Source organism: Ursus maritimus, unplaced genomic scaffold (genome assembly GCF_017311325.1).
Source record: "Ursus maritimus isolate PB19 unplaced genomic scaffold, ASM1731132v1 scaffold_12, whole genome shotgun sequence".
NCBI lineage: Eukaryota > Metazoa > Chordata > Mammalia > Carnivora > Ursidae > Ursus > Ursus maritimus.
In genome coordinates, this window is record NW_024423564.1 from 63,800,309 (window position 1) to 63,819,695 (window position 19,387).

A 19,387-nucleotide genomic window follows, 5' to 3' on the forward strand; every position below is an offset into this window, starting at 1 on the left:
CATTCTTAAGTTAAACCAACATTTTTACAGGGAGTACATGGCAGTGGACTCTTTCACACAGTTTGCTCTTACTACCTTGATTTGTGCTAAGGTCCTAACAATTTTGCCCACCACTGCTTTTTGCACTATCAGTGTAAAAGCAGTGAAAGAGTCAAATACCATCTAAGTATTATTATGAAAATGATTTTGACCTTGTGGAACCCCTTAAAGGGTCTCAAGAACCCTGTGTCTATAAACTACATTTTGAGAATCATTGGCGTAGTTAGTATGTTCCTAAGAAAATACTAAGTACTTTCTATAAGAAAAAAATGAAAAAACAAGACTTCAAATAGCCCTTAAGAGTATTTACTAACTAATGGGATATCTACTATTTGGCATATTTATTCTCGTTTAAGCTATCTTACAGAAAGCCTTTTAGGAAAGGAAATATTACCCATTTTTATAGAAGAAGCTGAGGTTTGAAATATGAACTATTGATTGGAGTATATAATAGAACAATAACTACCAGAAGTGAATTTGAACTCAAGACACTCAGACTTTAGAAGTCCTTGCTTTCAAGAGAATCAGAAGATAAGCCACAAACTGGTAAAAAGATCTACAAAAGATACATCTGAGAAGGGATCTTTATCTAAAATATACAAGGAACTCTTAAAACTTAATAAGAAAATGAACAACCCAATTAAAAAATGAGCCAAAGACCTTAACAGACATTGTTACCAAAGATATACAGATGGCAAATAAGCATATGAAAAGATGCTCCATATCATATGTCATCAGGGAAATGCAAATTTAAAAACTACCTATTAAGGGGTGCCTGGGTAGCTCAGTCTTTTAAGCATCTGACTCTTGATTTTGGCTCAGATCATGATCTCAGGGTTGTGAAATGGAGCCACATCAGGCTCCATGCTGGACATGGAGCCTGCCTAAGATTCTCTCTGTCCTGGGGTGACTGGATGGCTCAGTCAGTTAAGCATCTGACTCTGGCTGAGGTCATGATCTCAGGGTCCTGGGATCAAGCCCTGCATCAGGAAGTCTGCTTGTCCCTGTCTCTTTGCCTCTGCCCCTCCCCCAGCTTGTGCTCTCTCTGTCTCTCTCTCAAATAAATAAAATCTTTAAAAAAATTCTCTCCCTCTTCCTCCGCTCCTACACCCCACTTAAAACAAAACAAACAAACAAACAAACAAACGAAGAACACCTATTAAATGACCAGATTCCAGACCACTGACACCACCAAATGCTGGTCAGATTGTGGAGCAATGGGAACTCTCATTCACTATTGGTAGGGATGCAAAGTATTACAGCCATTTTGGAATACAATTTGGTGGTTTCTTAGAAAACTAAACATACTCTTACCATATGATCTAGCAGTTGTGCTTCTTGCTGTTTACCCAAAGGAGTTGTAAATTTAGTTCCATACAGAAACCTACATGCAGATGTTTATAGCAGCTTTATTCATAATTGCCATAACCTGGAAGCAACCAAGACCTCCTTCAGTAGGTGAATGGATAAACAAACTGAGGTACATCCGGATAATGGAATATCATTCGATACTAAGAAGAAATGAGATTTTAAGCCATGAAAAGACATGGATGAACTTTAAATGCCTATTACTAATTGAAAGAGACCAATTTGGAATGACATTCTGGAAAAGACAAAACTATGGAGACAGGAAGAAGATCAGTGGTTGCCAAGGGCAGTGAGGGGAGGTGGAGATGAATAGTCAGAGCACAGAGGATTTTTAGAGTGATGAAAATACTCTGTATGATATTATACAATGGATAAATGCCATTATACCTTTTTCCAAACATAATAAATGTACAACACCAAGAGTGAACCCTAATGTAAACTATGGACTTTGAATAATTACGATGTGTCAACGTAGGTTTATCCTTGACTGTGCCTGTTTGGGGGCAGGGAGTATAGGAGAAATCTCTACTTTCTTCTCAATTTTGTTGTAAACCTAAAATTACTCTTTAAGAAAAGGAAGTCTTCATAAATAAATATATATGTATAACTCCCATGCCTTTCAACAACATAACCCATTTATATATATTATATATGTGTGTGTGTTTTATATATATATAATAGGTTAATTTAATTAAACCCACGACCCATTTAATACATATAATAGCCAGTGAGATTTTTAGGCATGAAAATTCTTTTAGCCCAGCCTTTCCCCATCCCTAAGCATTCAGAAGATTATACTCTCAGATGTGCTTTATTTATTTAAAGGTATAGAATTAAATAATAAAGGAATTTTGGCTTGACTTCATTTTGAATTTGTGAGTCTGTTTTGAATCTCTGCATCTGCGATGATGGAGAGTCAGAGAATTACAGTCTAATATGGGCAGGAAAAAAACTGAATAAAGCCTTGAAATAAATTTTGCAAATGAGTCACAGTTCTTCATTATATTAGGTTAAAGCAATCTTGTGATTGAGAGATTACCATTATGTATAGGTTAATTAACTATTATAATGTATGCAAATTTAAAATTTTAAGGTAATCCCCTTCAATGATAAAGTCAAATAAACCTGCAGCCCTAATCTTTTTTTCCAATTCCTTGCAAAATAAATACCCCAGTGATAATAGTATCGATCATTTAAAATTCTATAACAATTTGGTTTCACATACATTATCTCAATCTCATTGGATCTTCATACCAACTCTGTGAGAGAGAACAGATTGTATTACCCTATTTTGTAAATTAAGGACAGATTCTATTATACCATTCTTTCTCTAAATAAGAAAGCTGAAATACAGAAATTCTAAGTGATTTTTGTCCATAGTCATTGGACAGTTGAGTGATTCCAGCCAGCCTAGAACTTCAGCCTTTTGACTTCACATCTCTTATGTAAATTTAGGTTATGAGTCCCACCAAACATTTACTTTAGCCCTAAATTATTGCAGTCACTGTCCGTGTAACTATTGTCCCTTCCAAGGAGTTGCTAGCCCTGCAGAGACTGCCCCATCTTTACTCCCTTGTATTCCTTTTTCTGTGCCTGTTCCTACGTGCATCTTTTGTCTTTCCAACTGGTATATATGTTGCTTTAGGACAGACTTCTATTTAATCCACACTGGGCATATAGTTACTCAGAAGTTTCTGACCCTTTAACTCCTCAGTGTATTGTGATTAGTGGGATCTGAAATAGGGTGATGCAGAGGCCCACTTTGTCAGCTGTAGGCTAAGGAGAAAGTGTTGGCCACTCTCCTCTTCAGGAATTATTAGTGGCTCTGGGGAAGGTTAATGTTGAAAACTGTGGAGACGAGCCCATTGAGGAGCCAGCCAATCTGTAGTACTGTGTACTTCTAATGAGCACTTTTCTCCAGCTCCTCCTAAAGCATGTCTTTTAGTTTACACATGGTTAGGCTGTTATGCAGAGGTAGTCACAGTAGAATCTAATCATCATTTCTTTTCTCCAGGTCCTAAAAATAATGATCATCGGAATGATAACAGGTCTTCTGCCTATTTAGTAGTTTCAAAGCCAGCTTTTACTTACCTTAATACATTTAACCCTTTCAAAAGTCCATTGAGGTATTTAAGGCAGGGATTATTCACCTCAATAAATGGAAAATTCTGGAGTAGAATAGAGAAATTATTTCCCGAAGTGCAGGAGGCTGGGAAGTACTTGAATTGAGATTTTTCTGGCTCCTGATCCAAGTCTCTTTCCATTATACTACACTGCTTCTGATTGTCAGTCACATTTACCATCATTATTGTTTCACTACCAGAGGATTTTAGGGTGGGGGAGGAGGACTTTTTTTTTAATGAAAAATATTGTGAAAGTAACATGACTTGAAATTTAGCCTGTGTTTCTTATCCAAATTAGCTTTGCTTTTGTTTGTACTGAAATAAAATAAATTGAGCCAATTGTGACAAATGTTGATGAATACGACTGAATAGAATGACAGGATTGATAATGGTTTTGCTCTTAAAATTTATTATTATTAATCAGGTTTTCTAGCATTTGTAAGAGACAATGCCAAAACAAACTAACAAAAACCTCTAACCACGGGGCACCTGGCTGGCTCAGTTAGTAGAGCATGGGACTCTTGATTGCAGGGTGGTGAGTTCGAGCCCCACATCGGACATAACAATTACTTTAAAACATAAATAAAATTAAATGATTAAAGTGGCAAAGGTTATACCCCAATTTAAAAAAAAATTTTTAAAAACCTCTAACCAGACTAAAGAAAAAATTATCAAAATACAAATAATTTTTATCAGTATAATCTATATGACAGAACACACCTCACATGATTGAAAATACCTATGTATTCATGTGACATTTGCCTTTTTTCATTCCAATATTTGTCTTCAGATAATTAGCTTGATTATAACACATGTTTGAATTGTAGTTATGACCAACCCACTATTGTGTCCTTGGTTGGTCTCTATGAATTTACAGATATTTGGGTTTCCTCATATATCAATTTAATTCACACCTCCCCAAAAGTTACTAAAAGTGTTTTCAGTGTGCTAATGGAGACACTATTTTATTTCTAATAATAATAATACAGAAAACATGATATCATCATTACATTAAATACACAAATGGTCATTTCATGAACACCAAAGAAAAACACCCTCTTTTAGCTATTTAATATTGTTTTAATTCCTTTAGATAGACAAAAGTGATATGTACTCATATTTGCTCACATTTTCCCAAATTTAATTTAAACCTCAAATTAGTTATTTAATATCTGACCCACTAAAAACTTCAGTAGAAGTAAATATATTTGGCTTTAATTGTGTTGGCTAAACTAGGCAGATTCTTTGGGTAATAAATCATAATGGTAATAAAAATTAACCTTGTTAACTGAATGTGTGCCAGGTACTGTGCTAGGTGCTTTACATAGATTGTAGATTCCCAAACTATAACAATCTGATATTGTGGATTAATATGATTAAAATATAAATGACATTGTTACCATCTGTAGAAACTTTTCTTTTTAATGCCTTCAGCAAGCACTATTCCAGGGTATCCTTCAAAAAAGATTTACAGAGTGCTTCCCTGGGAATTAGTAAACTGAAGTGTTATTCTAATTGGAAAAGTAACAGACACACTGGTGGTGGGGGGGGTGTGGATATACATATATGATTATCTTTATTTTAGGCCTGTTACAGTTTCCTGGAGCACTAGTCTTCTGTCTTATGAAAAATAGCCTTTACTGAAAATAAACTTTAGACTACATCAAAATAAAAAGCTTCTACAGAGCAAAGGAAATAATCAACAAAATTAAAAGGCAACCTACTGAAGGGGAGAAGGTATTTTCAAATGACATATCCAATAAAGGATTAGTATCCAAAACATATAAAGAACTTAATACAGCTCAACACCCCAAAAACAAATAATCCAATTAAAAAATGGGCAGAAGACATGAACAGACATTTCTCCAAAGAAGACATTCAAATCGCCGACAGACACATGAAAAGATGCTCAGCATCACTCATCATCAGGGAAATGAGAATGCAAACCACAATGAGAGATCATCTCACACCTGTCAGAATAGCTAAGATCTAAAACACAAGAAACAACAAGTGTTGGTGAGGATATGGAGAAAGGGGAACCCTCTTGCACTGTTGGTGGGAATGCAAGCTGGTGCAGCCAGTCTGGAAAACAATATAAAGTTTCCTTAAAAAGTTAAAAATAGAACTACGCTAGGATCCAGCAATTGCCCAACTGGGTATTTACCCAAAGAATACAAAAATACTAATTCAAAGAGATACATGCACCCCAATGTTTATAGCAGCATTATTTACAATAGCCAAATTATGGAAGCAGCCCAAGTGTCCATTGATCGATGAGTGGATAAAGAAGAGGTGGCATATATATACAATGAACTATTATTCAGCCATAAAAGAGAATGAAATCTTGCCATTTGCACTGACATGGATGGAGCTACATGCTAAGTGAAATAAGTCAGTCAGAGAAAGACATACCATATGATTTCACTCATATGTGGAATTTAAGAAACAAATGAGAAGAAAAAATAGACAAACCAAGAAACAGACTCTTAGTGATAGAGAACAAACTGATGGTTATCAGAGGGGAGGTGGATGGGGGGATGGGTGAAATAGGTGATGGGGATTAGGAGTGTACTTACTGTGATAAGCACTGGGTGATATATGGAATTGTTGAATCACTTTGTTGTACACCTAAAATTAATACAACACTGTATATGTTGACTGTGCTGGAATTAAAATAAAAACTTAAGACCGCCGGGACCATTGATGATTGAGTCAGTGTTGCAGCTTTTGTATTACTCACTGCCTGGGCACTGCAAGCAGGCCAGGCATCGTATCAGCTTTCAGGTGGTATGGAGGAGAAAACCAAGGTGTATGTTGGTAATCTGGGAACCAGTGTCAGCAGAGGAGAGTTAGAAAGGGCTATCAGTTATTATGGTCCCTTAAGAAATGTGTGGATTGTGAAAAATCCCCCAGGATTTGCCTTTGTGGAATTTGAAGATCCTAGACATGCAGAAGATGCAGTGCGAGGCCTGGATGGGAGAGTGATTTGTGGTTCCTGAGTGAGAGTTGAATTATCAATAGACACACGTTGGACATCTGGTATTAGTAGACCACCTGCCCAATGTTCCTTTGATCCCAGTGATAAATGCTATGAGTGTGGCGAAAAGGGACATTATGCTTATGATTGTCATTGTTGCAGCCTGCAGAGGAGAAGCAGGTCACAGTCTAGATCACATTTAAGATCCAGAGGTAGGCGATACTCTTGCTCATGTAGCAGGAGCAGGGAAAGGAGGTCAAGATCAGCCTTTCCTTGACCATCAAGATCTGTGTCTTTTTCAAGATCAGCTTCACACAGAAGATCTAGGTCTGGTTCTATAAAAGAGTCAAGATCCCCGCTGAGGTCAAGGTCAAGATCCAGGTCTGTTTCACTACCAAGAAGCAGCCAAAGTCCAGATCTCCACCTCCAAAAAGAAGTCATTCCCCATCAGGAAGTCTGCAAAGAAGTGCAAGTCCTGAAAGAGTGAAGTTCTCAAGTTCACCTTTTAGGGAAAAGTTATTTCGTTTACATGATTATAAGGGATTCGTGATGTCTGTAAAGCCTAACCTAGGAAGATTATTTCAATCATCCAGTCAAAATGGATCTGGATTATAACTCTGTAAATTCACAGCAATAAGATAACATAAATTTTTGTTGAATGTATTAACATTCTGTGGTCTGAAAATGTGGGGTTTTATCTGGCACATTTAAATGAAATGTTTCTAACTAGAAAAAAAATAAATATTAAAAATAAAAGAGGGGTGCCTGGGTAGCTCAGTTGGTTAGGTGTCTGCCTTCAGCTCAGGTCGTGATCTCAGGAGTCTGCTTCTCCCTCTCCCATTGCCNNNCCCCCCCCCCCCCCCGCCCCGACTCCTGCTCTCTCTCTCACTCACTCTCAAATAAGTAAAATTTTTTCAGAAAAACTTAATAAAATTTAAAAAATAGCAGATTAGAGAAAAAAAAGAAACCAACCCTCCCTACATCTTGATCTCAGACTTTCGACCTCCAGGACTGTGAGAAAATAAATTTCTGTTATTTAAGCGAAAAAAAAAAAAATAGCCTTGACTATTGTAATATGCCATATATGGAAAATTTTCGGATTTTCAGAGGCTTCCTGGTAACATAATACCTGGGCTACTAGAGTGAACTTTCTAATCTAACTTCAGAAATCTGGAAAATATTGGGGCAAGTGGGTGGCTCAGTCTTGTAAGTGTCTGCCTTTGGCTCAGGTCATGATCCTAGGGTCCTGGGATAGAGCCCCATGGGCTGGCTCCCTGCTCAGTAGGGAGCCCGCTTCTCCCTCGCCTCTGCCCCTCCGTCTGCTCATGTGCAAATGCTCTCTCTCTCTCAAAATCTTTAAAAAAAAGAAATCTAGAAAATATCACAGGGGGCTTTTGTGAGACATGGACTCATTTTGTTTACGAATGGTGGATTTTTCTTTTTGCAGATGTGTCTTGCTGAATCAGGGCTGTCTTATCCCTGCCATCGACTTACAGTAGGCAGAAGATCTTCACCTGTGCAGACCCGGGAGCAGTCCGAAGAGGTAAGCCCATTTGCCAAGCTTTTCAGTGAATAGGAGGCCTGTCCTCACCTACCTGCCCACTTCCTACTCTTTTTTTTTTTATCTCCACAGCAGTGAATAGATAAAGTTAATGTAGCGTGAATAAAATCTCAGTAAATTCTTGAAGGCAGAAACTTTTCATGCGAGTTTATTGCTAATGTGCTCCTTCTTGGTCAATAAGTTTCATGTTTCAACAGACAGAATTCAGGTGGATTGGTTGAAATGAGTTTTACTTAGAATTGACAGGTTGACAAAGGATTTTCTTCGTTGCCAACTGTATAATTGAGTACATTTATCAAGACTGATCCTGAAGGTCCTTTAACTCATTGAGTTGGAGTACCTTCTATGAGGCCGGTATTGTGCTTGATACTAAGTAACAAAGATGAATAACAGTGTATCTACACCAAGGTGCTCAGAATCAAAGGTGACAGATTAATGAACTAATAATAATGGCAAACTGTAATAAAAGCAGTGATAGCACACAGAGTGCTATAGGAACAGAGAAGAAGAACAGATAAGATTGAACATGGTTGTGTATGGGATGTACCTGTGTGTGTCTTTGTGGGTCTGAACAATGTTAAAAGGCAGTATCTTTTCCATGGCTACAAATAAGACCCAAGTCCAACTATGATGACTTTGATTATAAGGGAATGGGAGAGAGAGCTTGGACATTACAATGTATCTGTTAAAAAGCATTTATTGAGCTCCTACTGTGTGCTAAAGAAAAGTCATCACCATGACTTAAAAAGTGTATGTGACAGAGGTCATAACTAAATAGCACAGAAACACGTTATTCACCTCAGTGTTTTTCTGTCCAATAAAACTTTTTTCCATTTACATTCTACATAAAATATGGTTGTGAATTTTTATTTAAACTGACTGTATTTTTTTTTAAAGATTTTATTTATGTATTCGACAGAGATAGAGACAGCCAGCGAGAGAGGGAACACAAGCAGGGGGAGTGGGAGAGGAAGAAGCAGGCTCATAGCAGAGGAGCCTGATGTGGGGCTCGATCCCGTAACGCCGGGATCACGCCGAGCCAAAGGCAGACACCCAACCGCTGTGCCACCCAGGCGCCCCAATAAACTGACTGTATTTTGGACACTCATTATGGAAGCTGCCACAGGACCTCTCCAGCCATCCTCTGAATATATATTTATATCACTTAAATACGTGAAAGAGAAATGGGACTGCATAAGTTACATTCTAGTCCATGATCATCCTGTGAAAATGATAATTTGCAATTCTGGTGTTTACATTTTTTTAGAAATCCACAAAGAAAAAAGGGTTTTCCCCTGCTACAAATATTACTGTACTGGTTTCTTAGGGCTCTAAAAATGTTGATTTCCTTTAAAGAGCCCACACCATTTTATTCAGCATTTTATCTCACTAATCCTCATGAAAGAAAACATGATATTGAGTTTCACTGCTTGGCAGAAACTACCAGAAATAATTTATTGAAATACTTCTTTCTAGTGTGTCATTGTGTTTCTAATGCTAAAGTAGGTTGTGCTTCAACCCTGTAATGGCTAAATCTGCTACATTAAAAGGCGGCCATCTAACTCCACCCAAAACTTTTAATTCTGTGCTCTGAAAGGTGACAGATATCTGTTTCACTTCATTTTATTTCCTTCTCTCACTCTCACCATTATATGTATTTGGGTGGTCCCTTCAGCAAAAAGAAGTCAGTACTATAGAGTANNAAAGAGTGTTTATGAGGCTGGAATACTCTTTAGGTTAGACAAGAAGGTAGAGTGGAGTTGGGAGGCTTTGCTAAACTAAAAGAGCCACAGCCTTGGGAACATCCTAAAATGTGATTATCTGGGATGAAACCGTTATTTTTCCTTCCCTGGCTAGCTGTAAATATCACCTTTTTCGGGGGCTGATGAGAAATGGGCAAGTGTGACTGGGGCTTTCATGCTGTCATGGAGTTACACAGCTGGAAGGGCTTTTTAAAATTTGATTTCCGCTCTTCTATCCATTCATCCCTCATTCATTTAAGCATTTAATGTCTTCTGGGTGCCCATCATTAGGACCACAGTCTGTATGCTAAAAGAACTCACTCAAAATATCCCCTCAAAATAGACTGTTTTATCTCCAATAACAAGGCAGCCAGTCCCATTGTTGAGCAGCTCTGTCTGTTGATATATTCCTTACATTAAACTGGAACCTGTGTCCTTGTAGCTTCCACCCAGTGGTTCTGCTTTTTTTTTTTTTTTTTTTTTTTTTTCTCCTTTTAACCCTTCTGCTACATGATTTCAGGTTTCAGGACAATTACCATTTTTCTATTGATTGTCTGAAGCCTTGAGTTAGGAAGAAGATATTTGAGACCAGTAGTTAAGTTTAAGCTTTGAATTTTATGGATTATAGTTCTGTGTCCTCTAGCTACGGATCTTTTGTTTCTTACATCCTCCTTCTGGTCCTGCAACTTCCCTTGCTCCTGAGTCCCCTTTTAATGATCTTTCCCTATCTGGGTTCCTAGCTAATACCTTCTCCTTTCTCCAGCTGCTTGGGTGGGACAGGGTAGGGACCCATGGACCTAGGCTTCTTGAGAATTGTCCAATCCTCAGTTAATAGTGGAAGAGAAAGGGGAATGCCCCAAGAATTAAAACAAAACAAAACTTCAAATGTAGTAGATGCTAGTTAATTAGATAATAACTTCAGTTAAGGAAACATCTGTTGAATGCTCACTATGTGCCAGTCAGATGAATATAAACTGGTAGTTTCATATTATATAATGATAAAATTGAGCAAGCACAAGGTACGAGGGCACAAATGTGGGAGTTGAAGGCATAACCCTTATGCAAGCAAAAGCCGTGTCTGCCTTATGCACCTCTGTAGCCCTAACACCTAGTGTAGTACCTGGCACATACCAACCACAAAATAAATATTGGTGAGTGAGTATTTTTTTAAAAAGAAGAAGAAGGGGAGGGGGAGGAGGAAGAGAAAAAATTGGGGGGAAGAGGAGGAAGAAAGACTATAGGAATTTATATCCAAATCAACTTATGAAGAATGAGGCACAGTCAGCCAAATGAAGAAACATGGAAATAGGATTTCATTCAAAGGAAACAGCATGATCTGATTTAGTATATGCACAGAGATGAGTGCAGCTTGGTGTTCATGCAAAATAAAGTGGGAGACAAAGATAAGAGATGAGGTGAAGGTGAATAGGTCTTACAGGTCAAGTTGGGAACTTGAACTGTGGGCAGCCATAGAAGGCTTTTAAGTGACAAATGATTTTCTTTCCCCAAATACACATTTTAGAGAAGAGTACTTTGCTGCTGTGCAGAAGCTAGATGTAAGGGAAGCAAGACTGGAGGCAGAGAAATCAGATATGAATCTGTTGTACTCGCACAGTTAAAGGATAATGAGATCCCGAACTAGAACATCATTTGTCAAAATAGAGAAGGATATGGGTTCAGGAAGTATTTTGGAGGGAGAATCAATAGAACTGGTGACTGATAGGATCTGTGGGAGGAAGAAAAGGAAGCGATAAGAATGATACCTAGGTTTTGGTTCAAGTGATAGAAAAGATTCATTCAGTATTCATTCAGTAAGTTCTGATTGCATGCCCGTCCATGCCTGGTACTGATCTAAGTGTCAGGAATATGGCTGTGAACAAAGCAAAGTCTTTGCATAAAGATCTTAGACCTAATAAAATGAAATTGAACACAGATAATTGCCAAAAATTTGTATTTCAATTTCTAAAACTTGGTGAGACAAGTATTTAGCTTGTCTGCTGTGGTCCTACTGTTAGTATGTGGTATTGCACCACTGGCATACAAGCTAAATAGTAATCGGGTTACTTCTGAACACTTCCTTCTGAATGCCCACTGCAGATTCACTCTGTACAAAACTGAACTTACCATTTATCTCCCCAGAAACCTAGTTCCTCACCCATATTAATGATCACTGTCAATCCAAGCCAAAAACTGTTCGTTCTAATCACTGAGGGACCTACTGTTCTTTGAAACTGTCCCGAATGAACTGATATATTGTGATTTTTATGACCCTTTCCTTTTGACTATTCAAATAAATATATTTTTTAATAATAATTTTTATTATGTTATGTTAGTCACCATACGGTATATCCTTAGTTTTTGATGTAGTGTTCCGTGATTCATTATTTGTGTGTAACACCCAGTGCACCATGCAATGTGTGCCCTCCTTAATACCCATCACCGGCCTATCCCAGTCCCCCACCCCCTCCCCTCAAATAAGTATATTTTTATGTCTTCCTTTAGAATGGGAATTTCTTGAAGGCCTGAACCGTGTGTTATCTATCTCTGTATCCCTAACTTTTAACCTGTTGCTTTGATAAGTAGTTGGTGGAAGGAACATCTGCTTCGGTTATAAGCTTGCCTTAGTGCCGAGTATATATGAGTCTAAATTTTGTCTCAAACAGTTTGGTTCTTTCTCTTCTAGGAAGTTTGCTCTGATTTTTACCATTCCCCATGCATTAAATGTTCTCTGAACTTAACCTGTCATAGCACTTATCACTAGATATTATAATTATCTGTATATATTATATAGTGTTCCTTAAGAGAGTATAGACTGTATCTTTCACACAGGTCCAGGCAGTGTGGCATTTACTAGGGGTTTGTAAATGTTTGTTAAATGATAATAGGAATAAATGAATGCCGATAAACAGCCGAAATAGAATCATGAATTTTTTTTAGCTGTTTTTCAAATTCTGAGTAAATAACTTCTCTGGATTCAAAGAATTTTAAGGCTGCCATGGCTGAACCAAGAGATTATGTATTCTCATCAGCAAACATTAATGAAAAAAAGATTGTTTATCTCATTTTTTAGAAAAAGCTTTTCCTAACCTGTTAGATGGCTGATAAGAAAATGTGAAGAGATTGGGAGTTCCTTATACATAATTAAGTAGCTCATTCTTGCAGATACTTCAATAATTCATATTTGAAATATACTTTTTTCAACAAAATTGGCTTTTTAGATAACTCCCTTTGAAGGTGGTGGTGGTGTAGGATTTTGCTTTCTGGATCTTAAGAGATTTGGGAACTCTACACTTCGTGAAGATAAAATCAATAATGGGTTAGTTCCATAGGCACGAAATTAAAATCACTATCTAGTATGATATAAAGTTCTGTTGTTTTGGAAAGGAGCTATTATTTGATTGAAAACTGGATTAGGAGAAGGCGTCTAGATATGGGGGAGTAAGGTAAAAGGAGTGAGAAAAAAACATGATATGTAGAACCATTCTTTTTCTTCCCTGTGTCCTCCAACCGTTCTTAACCTGGTGCTTCTGAAAGGGAAAGGTGAGTGTTAGGCAAGACTAAGTGAAGCTGACATGATAGCTTAGCTGATAGAGAATGTGACAAGATTCATCATACTGGACCTTTGTTTCTTTCCGCTAGCCTGTGAACCTGGCTAAGTATCCTACAGGAGTATGTAGTGTGCCTTTTAGACCCTGTGCCTTTATCTGTTGAAGAAACTATGCCTCAGAGTTCAGGGAACTTCGTGCTCCAGATGTTTGCATGCCTGAAAACACAGAGGGGATTCAAGCACAGTAGTGGTCCTAGTAGATGTGTTGTTTTGTAGAGGAGGCTCCCTTCCTTTGAAATGAGAATGGGTTTTTGAATTTTTAAGCTGTTGAATTGCTGAAATCAGGAGATCTTGCCCTACAAAGCAAAACACTAAAGTAAGATTAGGATCGTAAGTAGAACCAAGGTATCTGTGAGAAATAGTGGTGCAGTCAGAATAGCAGATAGACTGCTTAGGATAAGGTCCATTCATTGTTACTCATCCAATAAGTACTTGTTCATTATCTTCTCTGTTCAAACCCCTGGGAAGACTTTCTTTCAGATAAGAGGGAAAATGTTACAATTCTGGGCATTAGTGCTTGGTTATGCCCAAGGAGGGAATGCTAAGCTGAGTCAAATGGACTAAATATCTTGGCATCTTCATTTGGAGCTGTTAGACTTGCTAGATCAGTAGTTTTAAAAATTGTTCCACAGTGTCCTGAGATCCTTCAAAGGTACCCCAATTATCAAAGGGATATGAGAAAGAAAAGGCCGAGCCCAGGAGGAGCGTTAGACTCCCCATTGCCCTCTCCCTGCATCAACCAGAGTGGCCTTACTTTTGCCTATTGTATGCACTGTAATTTTACATATTTTGCCTTGGGGCCAGGGGAGAGAGGTAACCCTGTGAAAAGAAGCTGAAAAACCATTGCTAAGAAGATCTTTAAAATCCCTTCTAGCTTAAAATCTATGGTTTTTATGACTAGCTAAGCTCTAACATTCCTCTAGTCAAGTTTTTTGAGTCTTTGATTCTAAGTTCCTCTTAATGCTTTTCTGGCAAATATTTATCTCTAAGTTAGGCTCTTCTGCATAGACCGGGATCAAATAGTTTCCCCATTTTCATTGCTTAAGTACATAGTGCCATATTTTAAAAGATAGAAATTTCATGTATTAAATAGTCTTTGTAGACTTTGTTTATTAAACATAGTACAAATAGGCATTTAGCCAGGTACCTTGCTGGGACCCCCTCCTGATCCAAGGCATAAATATTTGTCCGTATTCACAGTTTGGATGTTTTAGATCTCAGTATTTTTGAAATTCCATTCTTACCTAGAGATCAGCAGCCTACTTCATATTTTGAAGCTGATGTTTTTAATTGTAATACTTTAAATCTCAACTGATGTTGCTAAAAACAAAATAAACGTAGCATGTTTATCAGTGCCCAGCATGTAGTAAATTCTCAATAAGTGTTTATTGAATAGAAGCACATCTCATATTTAATATAAGCCTGTACTTTACAAAGAGCTTTTATATAGTATATTTCATGTTATCTCCAATAACACTGAGGATAGTGTACTATATTCCACTAATGAAAAATTTGAGAACCATTGCAGTAAGGAAGTGGCAAGTTTGAAATAGAGATTACTGTGAGCTTTTTAAAAGACTCATATAACTTGCTTTGTCTTTGACCTCTCTGATTATACCCATCTCCTCATTTATTGAGCAAATATTTATTGAGCACTTAATTGTGTACTGTGTTCTAGGGATAAAACAGACAAAAGTCCCTGTCTTCATTGAGTTTGTAAGCATCCTTCATTTTCCCTTGGGTTCTAACCTTTAGTCTTGGGGTATCACAGCAAGTTTACAAATATATGTAAGCCTTAAAATGAAAAATATTAAGCTTTACTCTAGCAAATGGCTTCTTATTTAATAAAACTATTATAATACTAATGTCCTACTCTGATTATATAACTTTTATTTTGGAATTTGATTTCCTAAAGTCAATATAAAACTAATCAGGACTTTTCTTAAATAGCAAAGCACCGATGTTCATATGGTTAGTGATAGTGATGGAGATGACTTTGAAGATGCTTCCGAATTTGGTGTGGATGATGGAGAAGTATTCGGCATGGCATCATCTGCCCTGAGAAAATCTCCAATGAGTGAGTATTAATAGCTCTTTGGGTCCAGCTCTATAATTCTACTTTCTACTGCAGAAACTTATGAAGAACAATGAACTTAAAAATCTCTTACTGACTTTCCAGGTTGGAGAGAGAAAATATAGCAAGTAGGCACATTATTCATTAGAACCAGAGCCTCTTGAGTTTTGGTTTTATTAAGCTCAACAATTCCCAGTGCTTTAGTAAAATTCATTAAAAATGCAAGGGAATGTGTAACTTAATGTTTCACGTATATAATTAGTTATGAGTCTTTCTCTTTACTTTAAACCTAGAGGTTGATAAACAAATAGCTGTATTTTCTGTGACTGTACTTGTTTCCCCACATCTTAGTGGAGATACCAGTTTTAAGAATAGTAATATTATTTTTTCCATTCACTGGTACCACCTTCGGAAGGAAAAAAAAAAGTAAACTAAATGTGCCATCTCCTTCTCTTTAACTTTACAAGATATATACTGTAGAATCACAAACAGTACTATATGCAAAATTACCGTTAAAATAAATCCTTAAATGGCTCATTTACTCAGTGAAGTTAGGGAACTCCGTTGGGCAGAAATAGATGTGATATTTACTTAAAATTGACCATCTTCCTTATAAATGAGATTTTTAAAATAACTGGAGATCCTTTTTATATAATTTATTCACAAGATGTCATTTTAGAAAACACTGAAATCCTAACTGATGACTGACACATACTTGAAATGCTTAGCAGGATTGTGTCAGTTGGCTTTCCAAAATTTATGAGCTTGGAATTTTTTCAAGGTTCTTTTTTAAGGTTTGATGAAATCTTCTAATGTATGTCAAGTTAAAATGTCTCCTCAAATATATCACAGAAGCTAAATTTTAATTTTATTTCCTCTTTATTGATTAAATATATTTCTTATATGTGGGATTAGATGTTATGTGGTTTGTTTTTTGTGTCTATTTGTTTTGTTTTTTTTGTTTTTGTTTTTTCTTTTGTTTGTTTTTTAGTGCCAGAAAACGCAGAAAATGAAGGAGATGCCTTATTACAATTTACAGCAGAGTTTTCTTCAAGGTAGGGTTAGGACATTAACTATATAAAATTGATGTTCTCTTAATGCTACTGTGATTTTCCTGGAGCAATTTTAATCATAGATTGTCTTTAATTTCTCTGTAAAGTATTCAAAGGATAAATTTGTCAGTTTATATAGTCCTGATAGTTTAACACATACTATTCAATATCAGGTAACTAGTAAGCCATTAATGCCACTTCAGAGATGTATTTATCATCTTATCCCTGTATCTTTACGGAAGCAAAATAAATGGGTCACTAATTGATATATTGACTGTATTCCCAAAAGGACTAGGTTATAGGATACTAATTTTTGGTATATCCTAGAGTAAACAAAATATCCTTTAAAATAATATTAAATTGAAAAATAATTTAAAAATTTTAAATGTAAGTGAATTTTTTCTTTTAATTTTTGTTTTGGAACTATTAACATTTCTTCTTTTAAGGGTCTAATATAAAATGTTTTATATGCATTTGAGATTCTTATAAGGTGTTTAAGTAAAGAGGATTTAAATATTTAACCCTAAATTTTTGTGTAAATGGTATCTCTCTTTAGTTCTATTTTCTAATGTAATATAATTTGGAAACTTTGCAAGATACAATTATTTCCCTCTCTGTTGGACTTCCAGAATAAATGAACTAATAAAATGGAAAGTTAAGGTTACTGTAAGGAAAATCTTATGAAAGTGGATAACCAGGAATTGCTACATATAAATGGCATGGTTTTGTAGTACTTATTAAATCCATTTGCTAGATGTACTTAAAACTCCAGTCTTTTAATATTATCACTATAGGCCAAGAAGAATTCTAAGAATTAATGAAGTTCATTCCCAAGCCTTTAAAGAAATGTTTTAATGTTTGGTCTACAGTTAGGAGACATTAGTCCCAACATTTACTTAAAAGATGCTGATTAGACTTGTGAAACTTTGAACTAAATTTGAAATGTATTTAAATTAATAGACATAATTTTTCCTGTAGATATGGTGACTGTCATCCTGTATTTTTTATTGGCTCATTAGAAGCTGCTTTTCAAGAGGCCTTCTATGTGAAAGCCCGAGATGTAAGTGCAATCTTACCTTTTATGATTAAAAAGTGCAACCGATAGATATACAACCAGGCCTTGGGCAATGCTTAATGTTTTCTGTTTTTTTCAGATTGAAGACTTGATTTTGTTTGTGGTTCATCTACCAGCCTAGTCATCACCAAGATGCCCATTTCAGAGGGGCAGTAGTATAATAGGGTATTGCTGGCTCTTGTAGATGGCCTTGTCAAGCTCTGAAACAGTTTTTTTTTTGTGGGGAAAAGAAAGGTAGACATGTTTAGAAGGGACTAGGCTACTGTGTATGTTCTTTTCAGTTAATGTGACTGACAGGTTCTTGCTAAAGGACTTGTCTTTAAGTCTTTTCCCAAAATGATTCCATCTAATAGTATATATCTAATAACTGCAATATTTTTATCTCAAAAGTCATTTTAGATAACAAAAATATAGAAATTGGCATTGTGATCTTAAGTCAAGTAGATTGGCATTTATAACAAGACTTCAGAAGGCACATTTTCAGCAAGAAGTATCTATGCAGTCACTCTGCTTATATGTTGACCCAGCAGTGGAGACCTCAGTAATCTGGATCCTGCCTATCTGCACAACTTTAGCTCTTGCCGTTCCCTACCTTACACTTAATAAATCTAGCAGTGATGTACCTTTTGTGTTTCCCCATAATCTTACTCTTTGTTCATGCTTCTCCACTGTAAGGAATGCCTTCATTCTGCCCTTTACCTGGTCAACTTTTTTAAAATATTTATTTATTTTTAAAAAATTTTTATTATTATTATTTTTATAATAATTTTTTATTATGTTATGTTAGTCACCATACAGCATATCCTTAGTTTTTGATGTAATGTTGTTCTATGATTCATTATTTGCATATAACACCCAGTGCACCATGCAATACGTGCCCTCCTTACTACCCATCACCAGCCTATCCCATTCCCCCACCCCCCTCCCCTCTGAAGCCCTCAGTTTGTTTCCCAGAGTCCATAGTCTCTCATGGTTCATTCCCCCTTCTGTTTACCCCCCTTCATTCTTCCCTTCCTTCTCTTACCTATCTTCCTGCTATTTCTTATGTTCCATAAATGAGGGAAACCGTATGATAATTGTCTTTCTCTGCTTGACTTATTTCACTTAGCATAATCTCCTCCAGTCCCATCCATGTTGCTGCAAATGTTGGGTAATTGTTCTTTCTGATGGCTGAGTAATATTCCATTGCATATATGGACCACATCTTCTTAATCCAGTCATCTGTTGAAGGGCATCTCGGCTCCTTCCACAATTTAGCTATTGTGGACAACGCTGCTATGAACATTGGGGTGCATATGGCCCTTCTCTTCACTACGTCTGTATCTTTGGGGTAAATACCCAGTAGTGCAATGGCTGGATCATAGGGTAGCTCAATTTTTAACTTTTTAAGGGACCTCCACACTGTTTTCCAAAGTGGCTGTACCAACTTGCATTCCCACCAACAGTGTAAGAGGGATCCCCTTTCTCCACATCCTCTCCAACATTTGTTGTTTCTTGCCTTGTCCATTTTTGCCATTCTAACTGGCGTAAAGTGGTATCTCAGTGTGGTTTTGATTTGAATTTCCCTGATGGCTAATGATTTTGAGCATTTTTTTCATGTGTCTGTTAGCCATTTGTATGTCATCATTGGAAAAGTGTCTGTTCATATCTTCTGCCCATTTGTTGATTTGATTATTTGTTTCTTGTTATTGAGTTTGAGAAGTTCTTTGTAGATCTTGGATACCAGTCTTTTATCTGTAGCGTCATTTGCAAATATCTTCTCCCATTCC

The 19,387-nt window shown here is 36.6% G+C and overlaps 1 protein-coding gene and 1 pseudogene across 4 annotated transcripts in view; both read left to right on the plus strand.

The window, feature by feature from the left end:
* The window catches only part of FAF1 (Fas associated factor 1), a 484,187-nt gene that overhangs the window by 322,391 nt on the left and 142,409 nt on the right, over positions 1 to 19,387 (plus strand). For all 4 annotated transcript variants that reach the window (XM_008699225.2, XM_040627323.1, XM_040627324.1 and 1 more), the window contains 4 exons: positions 7,955 to 8,050; positions 15,368 to 15,494; positions 16,483 to 16,546; positions 17,522 to 17,603. In XM_008699225.2, coding sequence (XP_008697447.1) covers positions 7,955 to 8,050; positions 15,368 to 15,494; positions 16,483 to 16,546; positions 17,522 to 17,603 — 369 coding nt within the window. The remainder of the gene's footprint in view (positions 1 to 7,954; positions 8,051 to 15,367; positions 15,495 to 16,482; positions 16,547 to 17,521; positions 17,604 to 19,387) is intronic.
* Positions 6,184 to 7,329, plus strand: LOC103670853 (annotated as a pseudogene).